At 37.9% G+C, this 18392-nt stretch overlaps 2 protein-coding genes across 3 annotated transcripts; one reads left to right on the forward strand and one right to left on the reverse strand.

Moving 5' to 3' along the window:
- Positions 1-2244: 2244 nt before the first annotated feature.
- gfer (growth factor, augmenter of liver regeneration (ERV1 homolog, S. cerevisiae)) lies at positions 2245-6079 on the reverse strand. Its single transcript, XM_042505453.1, has 3 exons — positions 5675-6079; positions 3883-4097; positions 2245-3095 (listed from the first exon to the last, which is right to left on the reverse strand). Exons 1-3 carry the CDS (start codon positions 5885-5887, stop codon positions 2933-2935), a joined length of 591 nt encoding a protein of 196 aa, XP_042361387.1. The 5' UTR covers positions 5888-6079; the 3' UTR covers positions 2245-2932.
- A 13-nt stretch (positions 6080-6092) lies between these two features.
- Positions 6093-13557, forward strand: drg2 (developmentally regulated GTP binding protein 2). Of its 2 annotated transcripts, none has more exons than XM_042505451.1 (14): positions 6093-6180; positions 6389-6481; positions 7721-7881; positions 8103-8192; positions 8270-8330; positions 8547-8637; positions 8758-8830; positions 10067-10157; positions 10315-10412; positions 10648-10724; positions 10835-10923; positions 11038-11096; positions 11245-11298; positions 13182-13557. In XM_042505451.1, exons 2-14 carry the CDS (start codon positions 6418-6420, stop codon positions 13266-13268), a joined length of 1095 nt encoding a protein of 364 aa, XP_042361385.1. In that variant the 5' UTR covers positions 6093-6180; positions 6389-6417; the 3' UTR covers positions 13269-13557. The 2 variants fall into 2 exon arrangements, with proteins under 2 accessions (XP_042361385.1, XP_042361386.1); XM_042505452.1 differs by lacking the exon at positions 6093-6180 and adding an exon at positions 6182-6255.
- Positions 13558-18392: the final 4835 nt, after the last annotated feature.

The following is an 18392-nucleotide window of genomic DNA, read 5'->3' on the forward strand; positions in this document are numbered from 1 at the left end:
AGCAGAGGAGGACGCCGCGAGTAGGGAGCGTGCAGGAGCGACGTGACCGCGCTATATAGCCTACTGTGAAAAAGCCCTATGAGCAGAATTTAATATTATCAAGCCAATATGTAACATTATGGACTGGCTTATTGAAATAATTTGGGCTACCATAAGAAATAAAAGAATCGCTTTTTAGTACCACAATAAAAAAAGGCTGTTGTTACTGGTTTGTGGAACCATGGTCATATGTTGGAGCTGTTAACCCTTTCAAACCTGGATCAACATAATTTTTCTATTCCTGCCGTTATGCCTTTCACAAGCTATTTGACCCCTGGAAACCAGAGCATATTGATTTTTTTTAAAGACAGGGGAAAAAAGCAATGAGAAATATCCCACACATTGCAAGAAATCAGTAAAAAAAAAAAAAAAAAGAGGAAAATTTGCTTTAAAAAAAGAGGGTAGGATTATTAGAAAATTATCCAAAAATATATATACACTGTAAGAAAAAATCTTGGCAGTTGTGGTTGCCAAAATAATTTTGCAAAAATGTGAAGATGTAAGCATCTTTAAAGAACAACCTTTACATTTTACAAAATAAAACTGTTAAACTGTTGTAATAAAACCTTTTTAAACTGTAAAATATATGCTGTCCATCTGGAAGACAAAAATAAAGAAATCTGCAATTCCATTATCAGTTACCTATGTGTAAAAACCCTCAAATTAAATAAATAATTGAATATCCATACATTAGAAGATCATAAAGATTTTTCTTTCAATTTCAAATAGCTATGGACAGGTAAAATAACTGTTTTTGTCAATGTCCTAATTATTTCAGCAATTAATAATTAATTAAAATTAATTTTCTTGTTTGTTTTATTATGTTTTAAATATATATTATTTTCAGGTTTTTTTCTTTTTGGCTAATTTTTGGCCATGTGTTATTACATTGCCCGTTGCCCTCTCCCCATGTTTTTGTAAGAATTCTAATCAAATTTCTCAGATTTTCAAATATTTATTATTATTATTATTTTCCATGAACAAAGTCAACACCTTACTGTCCTCAATGGCAGATACAGTCCTGCATCTGAGTCAGATCAGAACTAAGTATGAGGCACAAAGTCCACAAGGACTGCAGGCTACAAACAATATACTGAGTGAAAATTCTTCAATCGTTCACCAGCTACAAACATCAAGTTATGAAATGTGGCATGGTCAAAAGTCTCATGATGACGTACTTGTGCCAAATACTAAAATAAAGTAAAGTCACAAGTCGCTTATTAAAGGATATTTGCCCATCAGTGTGTCCATTATGAGCTTCAGTGGCAGCGATAAAGTCGTCGTCTGCCCTGGTATCATGAAAACTCCATTTTTCCTTTTCTCTACTAATATTACATTCATTCTATTACCAAGCTCACACCACTAGAGGTCAGTGACATCTACCTCAAAATTCAGTAATATTCATTAACCCTTTGAAAACTGAGCATTGATCTGATTCCTTTCAAGAACATGAGGTGTAGAGGGATAACTTACCAAGAAATAACTCAAAATACTGGCAAGAAATTAGTGAAAAATAACCTGAAAATGAGCAAAAACCATTTTCTGGATTTTGCACCCTAGTTTTTTAATTCGTTTTTTTTTTTAATTTTCTTGCCAAGTTGCTCTTTGCCTTTTTTTCAAGTGTTTTCAAAATAAATTAAACCAATTTGCTCTGGGGTTTCAAAGGTTTAAATGCTTATGAAAGGCATCAGAGCGCAGCATAAGAAAACTGATGTCAATCCAGGTTTCAAAGGGTTGAAACAGATAAACAGTTTCGGACAAGAAGTAATTAAAACCACAGTTGATGATGATTGTAGTTGTATGTGGAACAAATACAAATAACAGGATCATGATAACAGTACAACAAACAGTAGCAGCTGAGCATTAGACCTGTGTATGTGTGTGTGTCCTCTACTGTTTCCTTAAATAACAAATACATGATCAGTGTTTTATTAACAGCACACAGATCAGGTCACGTGTCTGAGTTGCTCAAAGGCCCTTGACTGACCCTGCAACCAACAGGTGTTTTAATTACCCATGAGCCCACTAATTCATTATCTAATTTTATTCTATTACAAGTCAAAATAACATGTGACCAGAGCCTAAAGCAAGTCTTCAAACACACTCATTTGTGCAACCAATAGCCAAAAAAACCCCCAAAACAATACAGTGACAAGAATTAGAGAATGCAAGTAAATTATCACAGAAGCTTTAATCCAAAAAATATAGGTATTTGTACATTATTTATTGACTGAAATAATCAAGAAATCATCACTGTAATCAGAAAATTACATATTTATCAATCCAAGCACTGCAAGTTATGCAAATAAATTAACAGCAGTTTTACCACAACACACACAGAAACACTAATTAAGTGAGGTAATACAGTGAAGAAACATTCTGTGATCAACATCATCAATATGTAAAATATATATTTCTCTGACACAAAGTATTTGTGATAGCTATAATTAATCGCTGACAAAATGAGAATTGTGTAACAATTTTTTTCCCCTAATTTAGGAATGGGATATTTTGTGTTGTAGTGATTCTCCTGGGCTAAACAAGACCTCAAAAAAAAACAACATGTTTGACTGCTGAGTTTTCAAGGTTACTCTGGTCAAAAATCTGTTTCAGATCAGATGCAAAATTTCAGTAAACATTTATAATGCAAACTTTTAAAGCTCCCCAGTTACTTTAATATTTTACCGTGAGTTTTGGTTCTAGCCTCAGAAAGAGAGAGAGATTCTAATTTTTTGCATATTTTATTTCTATTACCAGATCAGTTATATTAAGTAACCAAAAAACAAGAAATGAGCAAAAAGCTTTTGTCTCGCCACGTAAAGTTTCTCTGCAACAGAGTCTCCACTTTAAGTTTTGCACTGACGGAAATAATTTCTCCTCTCAGGTTCATCGCTCAGTCACAGGAACCGTCTTTCCATCCGTCTTTCCACCTCTCGTCCACACGGGAGCAGTCGAACTCGGGCTTGCCCAGCCGGACGTTGATGTCATTGTGGATACGACAGAGCCACTGAGAAAGAGCGTGGCGACTCCTGGTGTCCGGCTGATTGGTTTTCAATCTGCGGAGAGGAGGAGGTGAGTTCAGAGATGGCCTGATAATATCGTAAAATGTGACCGTTCTGTTTGCTGAGATCAGGGACGCTACAGTTGCTTTGCTTTAAGGGCCACTTTTGCAAAATGACAGAAGGCCAGGGGCCCGTCGCAGCAGCCCCATGCGTGTTTCTAGGATTTTAGGACATTTCTAAGATTTCAGGACATTTTAGGGATTTTATGACGTGTCAAGGATTTCAGGACATTTAATATACGATAAGATAAACAATCCTTTATTAGTCCCACAGTGGGGACATTTGCTGTCGAAGACTTCATGACGTTTCTAGGATTTTAGTGAATTTCTTGGATTTTTTAGGACTTAACCAGGATTTTATGCTGTTTCTAGGATTTTAGAACATTTCTAGAATTTTAGGACATTTCTAAGATTTTAGGATGTTTTTCAGATTACAAGACATTTCTAGGATTTCAGGGCATATCTAGGATTTTAGGACATTAGGAGCTTAGCTGAGAGGGTGTGGGGATCTTCCGCTAGCACCTTTTTTGATAAACAAGCTCTATTTTGATGCTGTTTCATGCACTCTGGCACCTTGTGTGTATTAAAAGTACAAAAACAATTTGTGAGTGACTTTATTTTTATTGTGAATAAGAAAATGCTTGAGGGGCTGCCCAGCACTCTATTGGGGGCCAGATTTGGCCCACAGGCCATAAGTTGAGTATCACTTGCTTGGGTGCTACAAGACCTGACATGTGACTGCCAGGCTGCACAATACATTCATAGAAGCTCTGTGTTCTGACCTGCTCCTGAGGTCTTCTGCACATTCATCACACGGGAAGAACTTAGAGAAAAGGTTGATGAACTGGCCCATCTCCTGCTGCTGAGTCGAGGACGGACGATCGGGGTAATATGCCGCCATGGTGTGCAGGAAGGACCAGGTGTTACGTCCCAATTCTTCCCTGTCCAGCGGGCACTGTGGCTCTTGTTGTGGCTCTGACTCTGCAGCTTTGGTCTCCTGGAGAATCACACAGACACACAGCAGAGTCAATCAGCTGGCAGCCAACTGCATTATGGTGGAAATTGTGGTTTCATGCATTGCTAATATCCTGTCCAGAGAAGACAATTTGTCTCTTGGAGATCAGGATCAAATAACTTAATTCATATTAAAAGCCTTAGACCGGATTTGAAGACTATTTTCTTCTGCACAGAGGCTTCAAATGGCCTCTGGCATTAAAGGGGTAAAACTAATTTAAGCAGGCATAGGTGTTGTGTAAATGTTGTGAAAAATGCTAAATCTGCAGAGAAATGCACCCAGTCTGTATTCAGAAACAGCGAAGCAAAATCTGAGAACTAACAGAGATGAACTGAGGACTTTAAACATTTTATTATTCAGCACTGAAGAGGGAGTTACGCTTTTTTAAATTTGGCTGAGGGTAGGGACATTTAACTTCAAATGGCCATATTTGGTATATTTTCTTTTAAGCCTTTAACACCTGGATTAACATCAGTTTTTAATTTGCTGCATTCAGATGCCTTTTACTAACATTTAAAAAAAACATAATGTGATGACTCCTGGATTTTATCTTTGCTTCTGTCTATTGCTGTTTTTTTGGTGCTGCTCTGCATGGTACAATATTTTCTTGCTTCATGCTGCATGTTTGTGCGAAAAAGCTATATGTTGTAGATTAATGTTAAGTGCGTGGCTATTTTGTGCTAAAATGCTGCTGTGTGTTGTTGCTGTGCTATTGTTTTGTACTGTTGTTCTGTTGTTTCATGTTGCTTCACATGGCTTGTGATCTGTCTTGGGAGTCTTCCCGTAATTTTAAGGAAAATCAAGCCAGTTTGCTCAGGTTTCAAACTGTGACTGAGCATGAAACATTGTGCCATGATAGCAAACTTATTAATGAAGCTCAAGAGAAAAACAAAACTCAAGAACATTTTTAAAAAAATATATAATGGTATAACCCATTTTGTATTAAATCCAGGCTTTTCTATTGTTTTTTTTGCTGAACTTAATTGGTCATATTTTGTGTTTCTTGTGAACCTTTAACAGCTGGATTTACATTAGTTTATTTGTGCTGCAAACTGAAAAAAGTAAAGGTGACAGTGAAGTGGTGTAAAAATGATCAGATATTATCAGAAAATTAGGGGAAAATATTCAGAAAACTATTTAATTCTCTTAGTTATATTTCAAATTAGAGGAAAAATGTATTTTAAGCACTTTCTTTGAGTCATGTTTTCGTTTGTTTGTTTACTTTTTCCCCCTTATCTCATTTCCACGTTATTTTCTCTAACTTTTTACTTTTTTTTGCACATTTTTGGTCAATCTCTTGTAAGGTTGCTCGTCGCCTCCTTCCCGTGTTTTTGAGAGAAATCCAGCCAATTTGTTCAGGTTTCAAAAGGTCATCGGGTATGAAATATTGCGTCATGATGAGTAAAACTTGCTGATGAAGCTCAAGGGAGGACAAAACTCCAGCACATTAAAAACACATATATATAAGTTTATAACTCATCTTGTAGTCAAACCAAACTTTTCTACTATAAATGAATATTTCTTTATCTCCTCAAAGACCCTCGTTGACCTGCGGTCACCTGTACAGCAGCTGTCGTCTGTTTCTTCTGGATCTTCATCCATGACTTAAAGTCCGTGCACGCTCTGCAAGGCTTCTTCTTCACCTCCCCGGTCTGCTCGTGCTCCTTACCGGCGCTGTCCTCCGGTAATTTACCGGCCACTGCAAACGGGAAACCTTCAAACCCGGGCGGGCTGGAGGCTGCGGGTCCTCTCGGTCCTGTGGGCGCAGCCATGTTCGCTCTCCTCAGATATTACCTAATATTTTCACTGACTTATCGATGCAACATCAGGAATCCCCGGTTGTTAAAAAACGGCTACACATTATATTTTATTTTTTTAAATCTGTATTTTACTCTCCTTTGCGGAAAATGTCAGACTTCCCGGTTGATGTGAGCGAAAACGATACATGGGACAAAATGCGGCGAGTTTCCTTGTTTCCGCCCGGACGTTTCACAGGCACGCAACGAGTTCCGGTTGGTGATGTCAGTTTTCTGTGCATGCCGCGGAGTGTAGCTTCTGTCAAAGTGTAAATATCTAACATTTTACTTCACATTTGACAGCTGACACTGCGTGTGTCTAACGCAGATGCTAATCTAAACCTGTATGTGTTGGTTCGGTGTTTTTAACTCGGGTTTGTGAACTGTTACCGGTTAGCAGGTTAGCCGGGTGGCTAACAAAGCTAACAACTGTGGAGTGACACGTTTCTGTTTTCTGCTATTTTCTCTCCCTGACAGTGTAGCTGCTGCACAGCCGACCTGCCGACATGGGGATTTTGGAGAAAATCGCGGAAATAGAGAGAGAAATCTCTCGGACACAGAAAAACAAAGGTAAGAGAGGGCAGGCTAACACGGCTAACTGTTAGCTTCACCATTTACGAACTTGAAGCCACTTGTGTGTGTGTGTGTGTGTGTGTGTATGTGTGTGTGTGTGTGTGTGTCAGATGTCAGTGTTGTGTTACTCATTAATCAAACAAGGAATCAAGAGGACGCGCGCTAACTGACACCCAAAGCTTGATTACAGTTGGCACCACAGTTGGCTTGATTTTTTTCGTCAAAAACATTGGAAGAAAGCAAAGTGCAACAGCAAGAAACGACCCAAAAACTAGCAAGAAATTAGTGAAAAGTGCAAGAAAATTGCCTGACAATTCGTTAAAGAGAAGAAAGAAGCGAAAAAAATTGAAATCATGAAAAAAATATTTTAAAAAATGATTTGGAAAAAAGTGCTGGACATTTTTAACAATTCATTTTAAACATGTCATGATGATTAGCTGTAAATGTATTTTCCCCTAGATATTTAGCCTAGTTTAAAAAAAATCCTGAATCTGTTAATTTCTTGCAACATTTTTTTACCAAGTTGCTCATTTTCTTTGTTTTTTAAAGAAATTGCACCGTTTTTTTCAGGGTTCAAATGTTTGAATGCGTCTAATAATACGCCTTTAATACCTCTTAAAGGCGTCCAAAAGCAGCGCAAGAAAAGTGATGTCGTTCCTGGTTTCAAAGGGTTTAAAGCAACAATATCATAAACATTTTTAATTTCAAAGTAGTTGCTAATTCATTCAAATGATTCCAGCTAAACTCTGGAGTGGTGATCGTGCAGGTGTTACAGTTTTATAGCAGCTCTTCTTCACTTCTCACCAGTGTGTAGGATTTAGGGAGAAATATTGGCAGAAATTGAATCAGATATAATAATACATTTCTTTAGTGTATGATCACCTGAAAATAAGAATTGCTGTGTTTTTGTTATGATGTCTGGATCTTAAGTTATCAGAGCAAAAAGGAAAGCACACCATCACAGGTGCTGGGCTAGATGGGCCGAACACTGTCAGAGAAACACAGATTTTTAATGTGAAACTGCTTTATTCAGTGTTTTTCCTGGTTTTAAATCACCTGGCTTGTTTGTTTTGAAGAGACTTCAGCTCACAGTAAAAAAAAAAACCTCCTGAACAATGAACACTGAAGGACTCATAATGGGAGAAGTTTCAGTTTGCAATCTGCAATCCCCACAGTAAATGCGTAATTCGTACATGCTGTTTCTCTAACACATTTTGTCACGTTTTTCCTCTCCAGCCACTGAGTACCATCTGGGTTTGCTCAAGGCCAAGCTAGCCAAATACAGAGCTCAGCTCCTGGAGCCCTCCAAGTCAGCGGGGGCCAAAGGCGAGGGCTTCGATGTCATGAAATCAGGAGACGCTCGTGTTGCTCTTATCGGTTTCCCCTCTGTGGGTAAGGTACGTCACCGTGGGTTATGTCTGGATCAGAAAAAGATGATGTTCTTTTTACTTTCATAAAAGTGTGTGCTAAATCCTGCGGTGTACCTCAAATAAAAACAAATGACAAACACTCGAACCAAGCAGCCAATAATCCTCTCATATAAATGCACCAGAATTGAAACATAATCCAAAGATTGAACACATGCTCGTGTAATTGAATCCTCTGTTGTGTCCCGCAGTCCACCTTCCTTAGTTTGATGACGTCAACGGCCAGTGAAGCGGCTTCCTACGAGTTCACCACCCTCACCTGCATACCTGGTGTCATAGAGGTACACACATTCACACTAACACATATCTTAAACACTGCAACAATCTGCCACTTACACTGTTTTCTGTCGCTCTTCAGTACAAAGGGGCCAACATCCAGCTGCTCGATCTGCCAGGAATCATCGAGGGTGCTGCCCAAGGTACGATTAGGTTTTGTTTTTGTTTGTTTAAACCCAAAGTGAGCTGACGTTGGGCATTTGTTGTATCTATTTAATTATTTTGCCACTATTAGAATTCTCAGAGTTATGAACAGATGATTTGTGTTCAGTTTTATAATTTGCTTGCTGCTGTAATTTACAGTAATGAGAAAAAGCCCCACAGTGATTTTAATACTTTGACTCTTTGGCTTTTCATAGGTAAGGGTAGAGGTCGGCAGGTCATCGCTGTCGCCAGGACAGCAGACGTCGTCATCATGATGTTGGATGCCACCAAAGGGGATGTTCAGAGGTGTGTGATGTCACTGTTTGTGTTTGTGTGTGAGTGTCTGTCAGAGGGCGTTTGAGAGGAATCTGAGCATTTGAAACTAATTCTTGCCTTTAACTTCTTTTTCTTTTTTTATTTTTCCAGAGAACTTCTAGAAAAAGAGTTGGAGTCAGTGGGCATTAGACTCAACAGGACAAAACCAAATATTTATTTCAAGGTACATTTTCTTTCATTATCCTGATCAGACTGTGAACATCAGCAGCTTATTTCAAAGAGATGTGGCTCTTAGTCTTTTTTAGACGTCATGGCAAGTAAAATGTAGCCTGACATCGCCAGACTAAATCGCAAATGGGATTTAGTCTGAAACATCTCAGTTCGTTTTGGATTCTGTGGGGTGTTATCAGCAGCTGTAGACTCGGGATGTTATTAGATTGACCAGCAAACAATCAGAGCAACAGATCGTGACGTAGTGGTGAGTGATGGACAAATGTAAACAGGCTACAGCGTGCAGAGACAAGCTGTGATAGTGTGCCATCAATACATCTATAAAAAAGAGAGTTTTTGCCATCAGAATTTACAAATAGTATTTCAACAGAAAGATCTACATCAGCAGACATCATCTTGGTTGTTTTTGGAAGTGCCTCAAAAGTGCTCCTGTTTACTAAAGTAGATTTCTGCTCGCCATCATGTCCCAATCCGCAGGAAACAGCGTCGGGCTTTGAAGCAAATTTGACATAGTGGCCAAATCATGGAAACACAACTTTTGGGTCTGTTGCTTGATGCCATGGGCCAGAGACTTGACATCAACTTCCCAGTACGAACACTTGAATAGCCTTTATTCAAATCATTCAGTCCTTAAAGTTGTAAAATTCATTAATAACCGAATCCAGAGTTGTTTTACAGTCATTCGTAAAAGTGAGCTTGTGATCGATCGGTTGGGAGGCAGGGCGAAAGAAAAGTCCAGTGTTGTGCTCTGTGGGCTCTTGGATGTGGAAGATCTGAGTATTTTTATACCTGGATGTCAAACTTTCTTTAGCTTCATGCGGCACTGAGCAATTTTCATAGGAATGAACAGAGCCCCGCCTCCAACACTGAGTGTTTCATGTTACAATGACTGTCTCAGAAAATATCGTGGTTATATGGTATTTCAGTGTTTACAGAATTATCATTATTTACAATTACTCTTAAATGAATGAAAACAATTTATTTTTTCGATTTCAACAAACATTGTATTGCTATAATTGAAACGTGAAACTGTTTTTTTAACGGATGTGTTAAAAGTTTCTCTTTTGAAAAAATAGCAAAAATAAAGGTGAGATTGTCTGTCCAGTTCCAGACGTTTGCAGTAGATAATCAACCGCTGGAGGACCCTGCGTATAAATAAATAACAAGTCAACGTACCTTTCTCTGACATTAATTGGTCCAAAAATGTAGCATCTGTTTCTCTCTGCAGCCCAAGAAAGGTGGCGGCCTCTCCTACAACTCCACTGTTCCTCTCACCCACTGCTCAGAGAAACTCGTCCAGCTCATCCTTCACGAATACAGTATCCTCCACTCTGTCATTGTGGCCTAATGATTTAATGTCTCTTCCTCAAAGAGACGCTCTTGTCTCTTCAGCTCAGGCCTTTTCTGTCCTCTCATCATTTTCTGTTAAAAAATCACAGCAGTGTTTGGTTGATTTCTTTAACTTACTCTCCTCAGAAATCTTTAACGCAGAAGTCCTCTTCAGGGAGGACAGCACACCAGACGAGTTCATCGATGTCATCGTCGGGAACAGAGTTTACATGCCTTGTCTTTATGTATGTCAGTGTCATCAGCTGATTTGGGTTATAGGCCTCATACCTCTAAAATCTTAAATGTCCAAAGTCCAAAGGTGTTTTTTTAACCCACAGAAACTCTTTTGTGTGTGAAAACGAGAACAATACTATATTTGGAGTAATGAGGTTTTAACAAATCTCTCTAACTGTCTTTTTTTTATTAGCTTCTATACATTAAAGTCTTTTTGCCCCTTCATATTATTTGTGGCGCTCACAGGTGTACAATAAGGTGGATCAAATCTCCATCGAGGAGGTGGACCGCCTGGCTCACAGACCTCACAGTGTCGTCATCAGGTCTGTTATCTGTATGCATGTGTGAATAACAGCGGTTTTAGTTGGAATCTTGTCATCTTTTTTTTATGTGTGCATGTGGGAGTTAAACAGCTTCCTCATGTATATTTCAGTTGTGGGATGAAGTTGAACCTGGATTACCTTCTGGAGACGTTGTGGGAATACCTGGCTCTGATTTGCATTTACACTAAGAAAAGAGGAGGTGCACGCACGCACACGCAAACACACACACACACACACACTATGATTTACTCATTAGACTGACACAAACACAGGAATACCCAAAAGATTAAATTTGTGTTTATTTTTCCATCAGAGCGCCCAGACTTTACTGATGCCATCATTATGAGAAGATCAGCATCTGTAGAACACGTGGTAAGTAAAAAAACATGGATTCACACAATTTCTGTCAATATCAAAATGAATATTTTTGGAACATTTGTACATGAATAATATTGCTACTATTAGCAGACCTGCTGTTTTTGCATGGTGTGAATATGACTGTTCTGCTTTCTACCCACAGTGCCATCGAATCCACAGAACCTTAGCCAGCCAGTTCAAATATGCCCTGGTTTGGGTAAGTTAAAGTTTTCAGAGAAAATAACCTTCAGAAACTTAACTCATGTGCCTCTTGTCCTATAAACTGCTAAAAATAACTTCCTCCTGTTGAACTACTGAGTAAAATAGACAAAAACTGTTTGTAGATGTCATGGATATGCTTAACCTTTTAATGGGGCTTCTTTTAGTAGAGGTGTAATAGTATATAAAGCATTTTTTAGGTCATGATTCAGTATGTTTTTGTTCCACTGGGAGACAAAAAACACTCTGTTTATTGAGGAAAACACAGCACAAATACACACATTTGCATAAAGAATGGAAGCAAATCAGATGAGAGGTTTTAATGGTGTCCAACAACAAAATGTTCATGAACATTAAAAGTTAAGTTAAGGAGTGAGTTACGACGTTCCCATAAGTTGGCAGTGAAGGTTTTTGTGTGGCGGTTTTACTACACCTTAACTCCAGCCATGCTTTGAATAAGTGGCAGTTTCACATTAGAAAAACTACTAAACCAACTATACATCTGTGGTAGCATGCATATAAACATTGCAAAATTATAATGCCTTAATGTTGGTGACAGAAGCACTATGTTTTCGGGTTATCCGTCTGTCCTTCACATCCATGTGTTTGCAATATCTCAAGGATAAACAGAGGTTGGTGGTCAGTCATTAAATTTAACCATAAATCAAGAATTCATACACTAATTTTGGCAAAATTTCATAAAAATGTTAAATAGGATAAAATGATGAAGTGATGACATTTTAGATTCAGAGTCAGCTTTATGGCCAAGTAAGTGTGCACACATGCAGGGTATTTAACAGAGTTTATTGACTATCTATCTATCTATCTATCTATCTATCTATCTATCTGTCTCCATCTATCTGCAATAGTTGTATGATGCTGAGTGCAAAGGGTGCTGGAATAAATAAAGGGATGTTTAATGTTAACAGTTTGCCTTATAAACATGAGGTATGGGGGATATGATAATATACAATATATATAATATATGTACAATGTGTGCAGCAGTGCTTATATATATATAATGATAATATTAACATGTTAAAGAACCGTTTGTATTTAGACTATGAAATAAATAATTTACAGGTGAAGCGGCTGCTTACAGGATTATTACACGGGGATTGTTCTGGACACTATAGACGGGTGTTAAGTGTTCATCAGAGTGACGGCCTCTAAAAAGACACTGTTCTTGTGTCTCTGTAGCTGCACATCCATTTATATTCATGAATTTTGAAGCATCTGCATTTCACCAAAAATACTCAACAAAAATACACTTGATAACTTTAAAAGTGTTCACTGCATATATTCTGATCCGTAGATTGTATAAAATAATAGACATAGCCTGCATGAAATCACCCATTGGTTTTTAGACTCCTGTTTTGAGGCCTCAAGTTCAAAGTTTCAACAAATGATGTGATCGTTAAAACTTTTTTGGAACAAATGGGAGTTTTTACATAATTGACGTGTTTCCATTATGAAGACTTTATATTTTCAATAACAATTTGCACAGTTTTAGGGTTAATGGAAACCCGTCTATTGACTGTAAGCTATGTATGTACTTTAAATTCTTAAAATGTTGATACACACATCAGTAACTACAGTTATCACAGCTGCTACTCACTGATATTATAACTGCTAGTTTTGGATGAGGTCTGTGAGGGTAAAAGTCTCTAACAATAACACTCACTGTTCACAGTTTGCTCAGTTGACTTCCTAAATTAAAATCACCATTTGAGCTACAGCTGTGTTTACTGTCCTGTGATACACGAGAAGCAGGGCAGAGTGGATGCAGGTCACTATATCACCGTGTTGTGATTCACTACATTTAAAACCCAAACAAATAATAAGGAACGGTTTGAACTGTTTAATCTGTTGTTCTTCCAGGGAACCAGTACCAAGTACAGCCCTCAGAGGGTCGGTCTAACACACATCATGGAGCACGAGGACGTCATCCAGATCGTGAAGAAGTAAAAAAAAATAAAAAGCTCCTGATTGGACAGAGAGACTGAGGAGGAGGTGTCAGTCGGGGGAGTTAAGACGGAACAAAAAGACCCACTGTACAGTAGATATATACAACAATAGTCGCAATTCTTATTTTGTATATGAAAATTAACAAAAGACGCTGAAAGAGACGACCTTATTTAAGTCGGTTGCGGACAGGAAATGGTGTATTTTACCTTTGATTAAGATAAAAAAGATACATTGATTCAGAGAGAAAAACAGGAAGACAACGAATAAAGAACATAAAATCTTTAATGAATCTTGTGTTTGTTTTATTCCTTCAGTTTCATGATTGTGTATTATTTTGTATATCCTACATGTGTGGCATATCTGTAACTGCATCTCACCTGGATTTGATGAAGTCACATGGAAACACCTCACCTGTTATGTCTGTACCTTTTGTCCTTTGGAGAAGCTGATGTTTAAGACATAAAATATGTAAATGAATTAATTAATATGTGAAATAATGTAAGAAATTGTTTAAACTCAGTTCATTATTGTAAAATGTTATGTCATCATTATTACCTCCAGCACGGAGGTTATGTCCACAGTGCAGTTGTTTGTTTGTCAACAGGATTTGAGAAAAACTAACGGCCCAATTTCCTTGAAACTTTGTGAAAGCGTGAAGCCTGGGCCAAAGAAGAACCCGTTCAATTTTTGAAATGGTAAATACACACATTATTTCTCACTTTTGTTAACATTGTGAGATCTGCTTTCTCTGAGTACCCTTGTTTTCTGAGATAATTTTTTGTTCAGATTATATTTAGGAAACACATTTTTAAATTTTAAATGCTGAACCTGCAATAACTAATCTTATTTGGTCTCTTGGCAGCGAAAACAAGCTACTGGCACAACACTGAAATACACAGTGTATGATGAACGGATGCATCCTGCAGTTATGAAGCACCATTTTCACACATTTGGAGTCGTGTCTTTGACCACCTCGAGAACGTGAGTCCACTATTTACTCTAGCTCTGATTTGTCACCTCTCACGCCTGAGGGAAATATCTGACTCTTAAGCTGCTAAAAGCAACAGTATCCTCACCAGCTAGTTAACTGCAATCCCTGTCTGGGATCATTGCGATGTTCCCAAGAGCCTAGTCTCGCCTTGTATTGGGTACCAGCAGTATAAGACATTTATGAGGGCTATTTTTACAGTTAAATCAGTTATTAAAAAATATGCATGATTCAAATGCAGATTGAATAATAAAAATCCATTTGCCTGTACTATGTGTACTCTGTACTCTGTACTATCAGTGTCTAAAAACTGTCTTGCCTGTCAATTTGAGGGCGTAAATAAAAGGATGTAGTCTACTCCAAAGAATATCAACAATGTCTCTCCAAAATCGTTGATGCCACCTTCAAATAATGCTGCTAAACTCTCTGATATGAATTTAGATTTTATAGAAATGTAACTAGAAAGTATACAATAAAAATAAAATGCACTGCTTGGTCTCACTATAATTTTATGTGTGACAGGAATCCCTCAGATGAGCATCCTGTGCCCCTTGTGAGGGTCAGTGACCTCTGACCCCTCCCCACTGCCTCCGACCCTGCTGCCCAGCTGTTTGTATGGCGGCCGGTCTCCAACGCTCCAAGGTAGGCTGACCAGAGAGTATGGACTCCCAGCCAAATGCTCCCCATTCACTCGCACACACACTGGCACAATAGCAGCATTAAATATTCACTAGCATCTCTTCGGGTTAGGAGAGGGGGACAGAGTGGGAGGCTTTACGAGAACAGGAGGGAGAGAGAGGGGCTGTGAGCTGACACACTGCTGGCCTTTAAAGATGCACTAAAGATGTCTGGTCAGACTGAGTTGTGGATGGAGAGATTCTGCTTCGGAATAACCTGAAGAGGAGAGGAATGATGGAGGGATAATATTGTGGAGGAAAAAAAAAAGAAACAAAGGTACGGTCGATTGGGTGTGTATTGTGTGGAGCAGGCATGACACTTGATGCTGCTTGGCTCCATATGGCGTGGCTAAGAGTGTGTGTGTGTGTACATATGTGTGTGTGGTGCTGCTAGTGCACATAAGAACTGGGTGTTTCTTTAGAGTGCTTTTATCAGCCTTATTTTTATGTAGTTTGGTGCCATCATATGTTTAAAGCTGTAAATTGGATTTCCGAAAGTAAGTTTAGTCTTAAAGGTCTGTGTCTGTGTATTTAGTGGCATCTAGCAGTGAAGTTGCAGAACTGAAATTTCTCCCATGTGCCAAGCATGTAAGATTAGATTAGATTAATTAACTTTATTCATTCTAAAGGAAATTGAAATGCCAAGCAGCTCACAGTAAAAAAAGATTTAGACAAGATAATAAAAAGATGTTAAAAACAACCGATGAAAACAAAAACGGATAGAAACATGCCATCTGCAAACACGAAAATGCAAATTGCCCCACAGTGTTTGATTTGTCCATTCTGGGCTACTGTAGAACAACATGGAGGACCTGCTCCATAGATATAAACGCTCATTCTAAGGTCAAGAAAACGCAATGATTCTTTCTTTCTGGAGATTATAAACTAATGAAAACATAGTTCTGAGTATGATAAACCATTTCTGCCAATTTATTCCCCCAAATCCTACGCACTGATTCTTTCATGAGAAAAAGTAGTTTGCAGTCTTGCCACTCTTTTTTGGATTGCCATAGAGCTGCAGTGATTATTTGATACCTGATTTGTCAATCAACAGGTTAGCATTTAGTTCTTGAAGTTTTTCAAGCAAATATGCCAAAAAAATGCAGTTTTCGTCTTCTAAAGTAGATCCATGTAGGTCTGTGTACCCTCCATCCACCGCTGTGTTCAACCTTGAAAACAGGAAAAACAAACATACAACACCTTGTTTTGTTTATCTGTGTTTTGCATTAAAAAAAGGGAAAATGTATGTGCTTTACCATTTTTGTCCTCAAATTGGCAATGAGAATAGAAGTTAAACCAAAACAGAAAACAATTTGTTTTTTTACTTGTATTGTCATATCTTCAGGGTCCATTCAGGTGCCCCTTATAAACTTTCCTTCCTTTTGTTGAAATGCATACATCAGTCATCACGGTCATGTTATTTGAATACAGCATTTTTAATAATAATATGCTTAGAGCTTAACATTATCCTCATCATTTCTACAGGGGCAGATTAAATCCATATATTTATTGATACATACATATATATGTTGTGGGTTTTCCTCTGTGTTGTAGTGACTATTGGATGGTATTCAATGAACCAGTGTGAATACCTGATGGATGATAACTGAGGTCATATGACTTTAAGAGCCAGCAAAGCCTCTTAACTGCAGCACAACAGGGTTAATTGACTGAAACCTGAGAGCTCCTTTATTCTGGTTTTAACAGCAATAATTACACACCAGATGTGTGTCATGCTGTGGCACAAATTGCACTAATATGCGTCAGTCAGTACCTCCTGGAAAACATACATCTTTTTACGTTAGTACTGCTTTGCCATGATATATATTACTTTTTCGATAGCCTTGTCCTTATTAAATAGACATAGACATAGGTCTCTCATTGCAGCTAACATGGTGAGCATTTTAAACCCACTGGGTACGAGGATTATTTGAACAGTAATTGGCTCACTTTGGTCCTTTTTTTGTAGAAGTGCATATTTTAGTAGAGTTTAGATATGATAATAGCTGTTGATTATCAGGAGAACAGAAAGTCAGTTTAATCCTTTGATACCTGGACTGACACCAGTTTGTGCAACAATCAGATGCCTTTCGGGGCACCTGGTGGCTCAGTGGGTAGAGCGGCGCCCCATGTACAGAGGCCGTGTCTTTACCGCAACGGCTGCGGGTTCGACTCCAGCCTCAGCCCTTTGCTGCATGCCCCCCCACCTTTTCACACTCACACTGTCCTGTCAATTAAAGGCAATAAAATACCAAAAAAATAATCTTTAAAAAAACAAACAAACAGATGCCTTTCACAAGAACCCAAACCTTTAAAATCTGAGCGAATGGATTTGATTTCTCTCAAAATATGAACAAAAGGTAACAAGAAAGAAATAGGCAAAACTTGAAAAGAAAATAATCACAACGTTAGTTTTTAAAAAAGAGATGGAGAGAAAATTATTTGGAAAAAATAGGGAAATTGTCCACAAAACAGTATTTATGATCATAATCATAACAAATAAATATATATACACACAAACACACATTTATTTATTTTATTAATTTATTTAATTAATACATGTATTTCTGCATTTCTTGGATGATAGAGTAGAAAAGATACCCACCAGCCTGTGAGACGTCTCTCTGGTCACTGATAAGTTTGTCTCTTCTGCCCTCTTCTGCTTCAGTCTGCTCATTACACAAAACTGTTCACCTGAGCTGAGTCTGGTCTTCACAGTGTGTGCTCTATCTCAGCAGTGAAAACTAAACACAGGAGGGAAACGTCTGACTTAGCTTTAATTAATTCTAGACTCACAAAGGGGTAAATATCATTTTTATGAAATACAGTTGAACCAGAATAATAAAATGAATGAAGAGCTAAATTGATTGATAGTAGCAGCTTTTATCCCTCTAATGTTAGTGTGGACCACTACTGGCTTCATATTATGCCATGGAAATAATTAATATATAATATAATATTAATTAATAATATAATTATAATTCTATTATAATTCATACATGTACAATAGAACATTTAGTGACAAAGTTCAACAACCTGAAATGTACAATTATTTGTCTTTTTTATTTAAACGTAGCTACATCTTTTGGTATCGAAGGAGGAGTTTATGAGCCTCACAGCCTGGGGAAAGAAGCTGCTCCATTGATTGTAACATCCACCAAACAAGTGCAAAATTTTCACACTTTGATACTATAACACTAAAAAAACATAGAGCAAAATATGAATGATATTTAGTTTGTGACTTTACAATACAATACAGACAAAGAGCAGACTTAAGCTGACGTATAGACAGAACATCACGGTTTATTTAGCCTGTTTCAGAGCAAAGTTTTGCTGCTTTATGTTTGTTTTTGTCTGCACACTAACCTAAGAGTACATTCAGTGGTACAAAAGACTCAGAAACAGACCTGCATGGAGCTGCCAGTGGCTTATATTCTATAAGCAAACAGGGTTTATGAA

The sequence above is a fragment of the Plectropomus leopardus genome, chromosome 17 (genome assembly GCF_008729295.1).
Source record: "Plectropomus leopardus isolate mb chromosome 17, YSFRI_Pleo_2.0, whole genome shotgun sequence".
NCBI lineage: Eukaryota > Metazoa > Chordata > Actinopteri > Perciformes > Serranidae > Plectropomus > Plectropomus leopardus.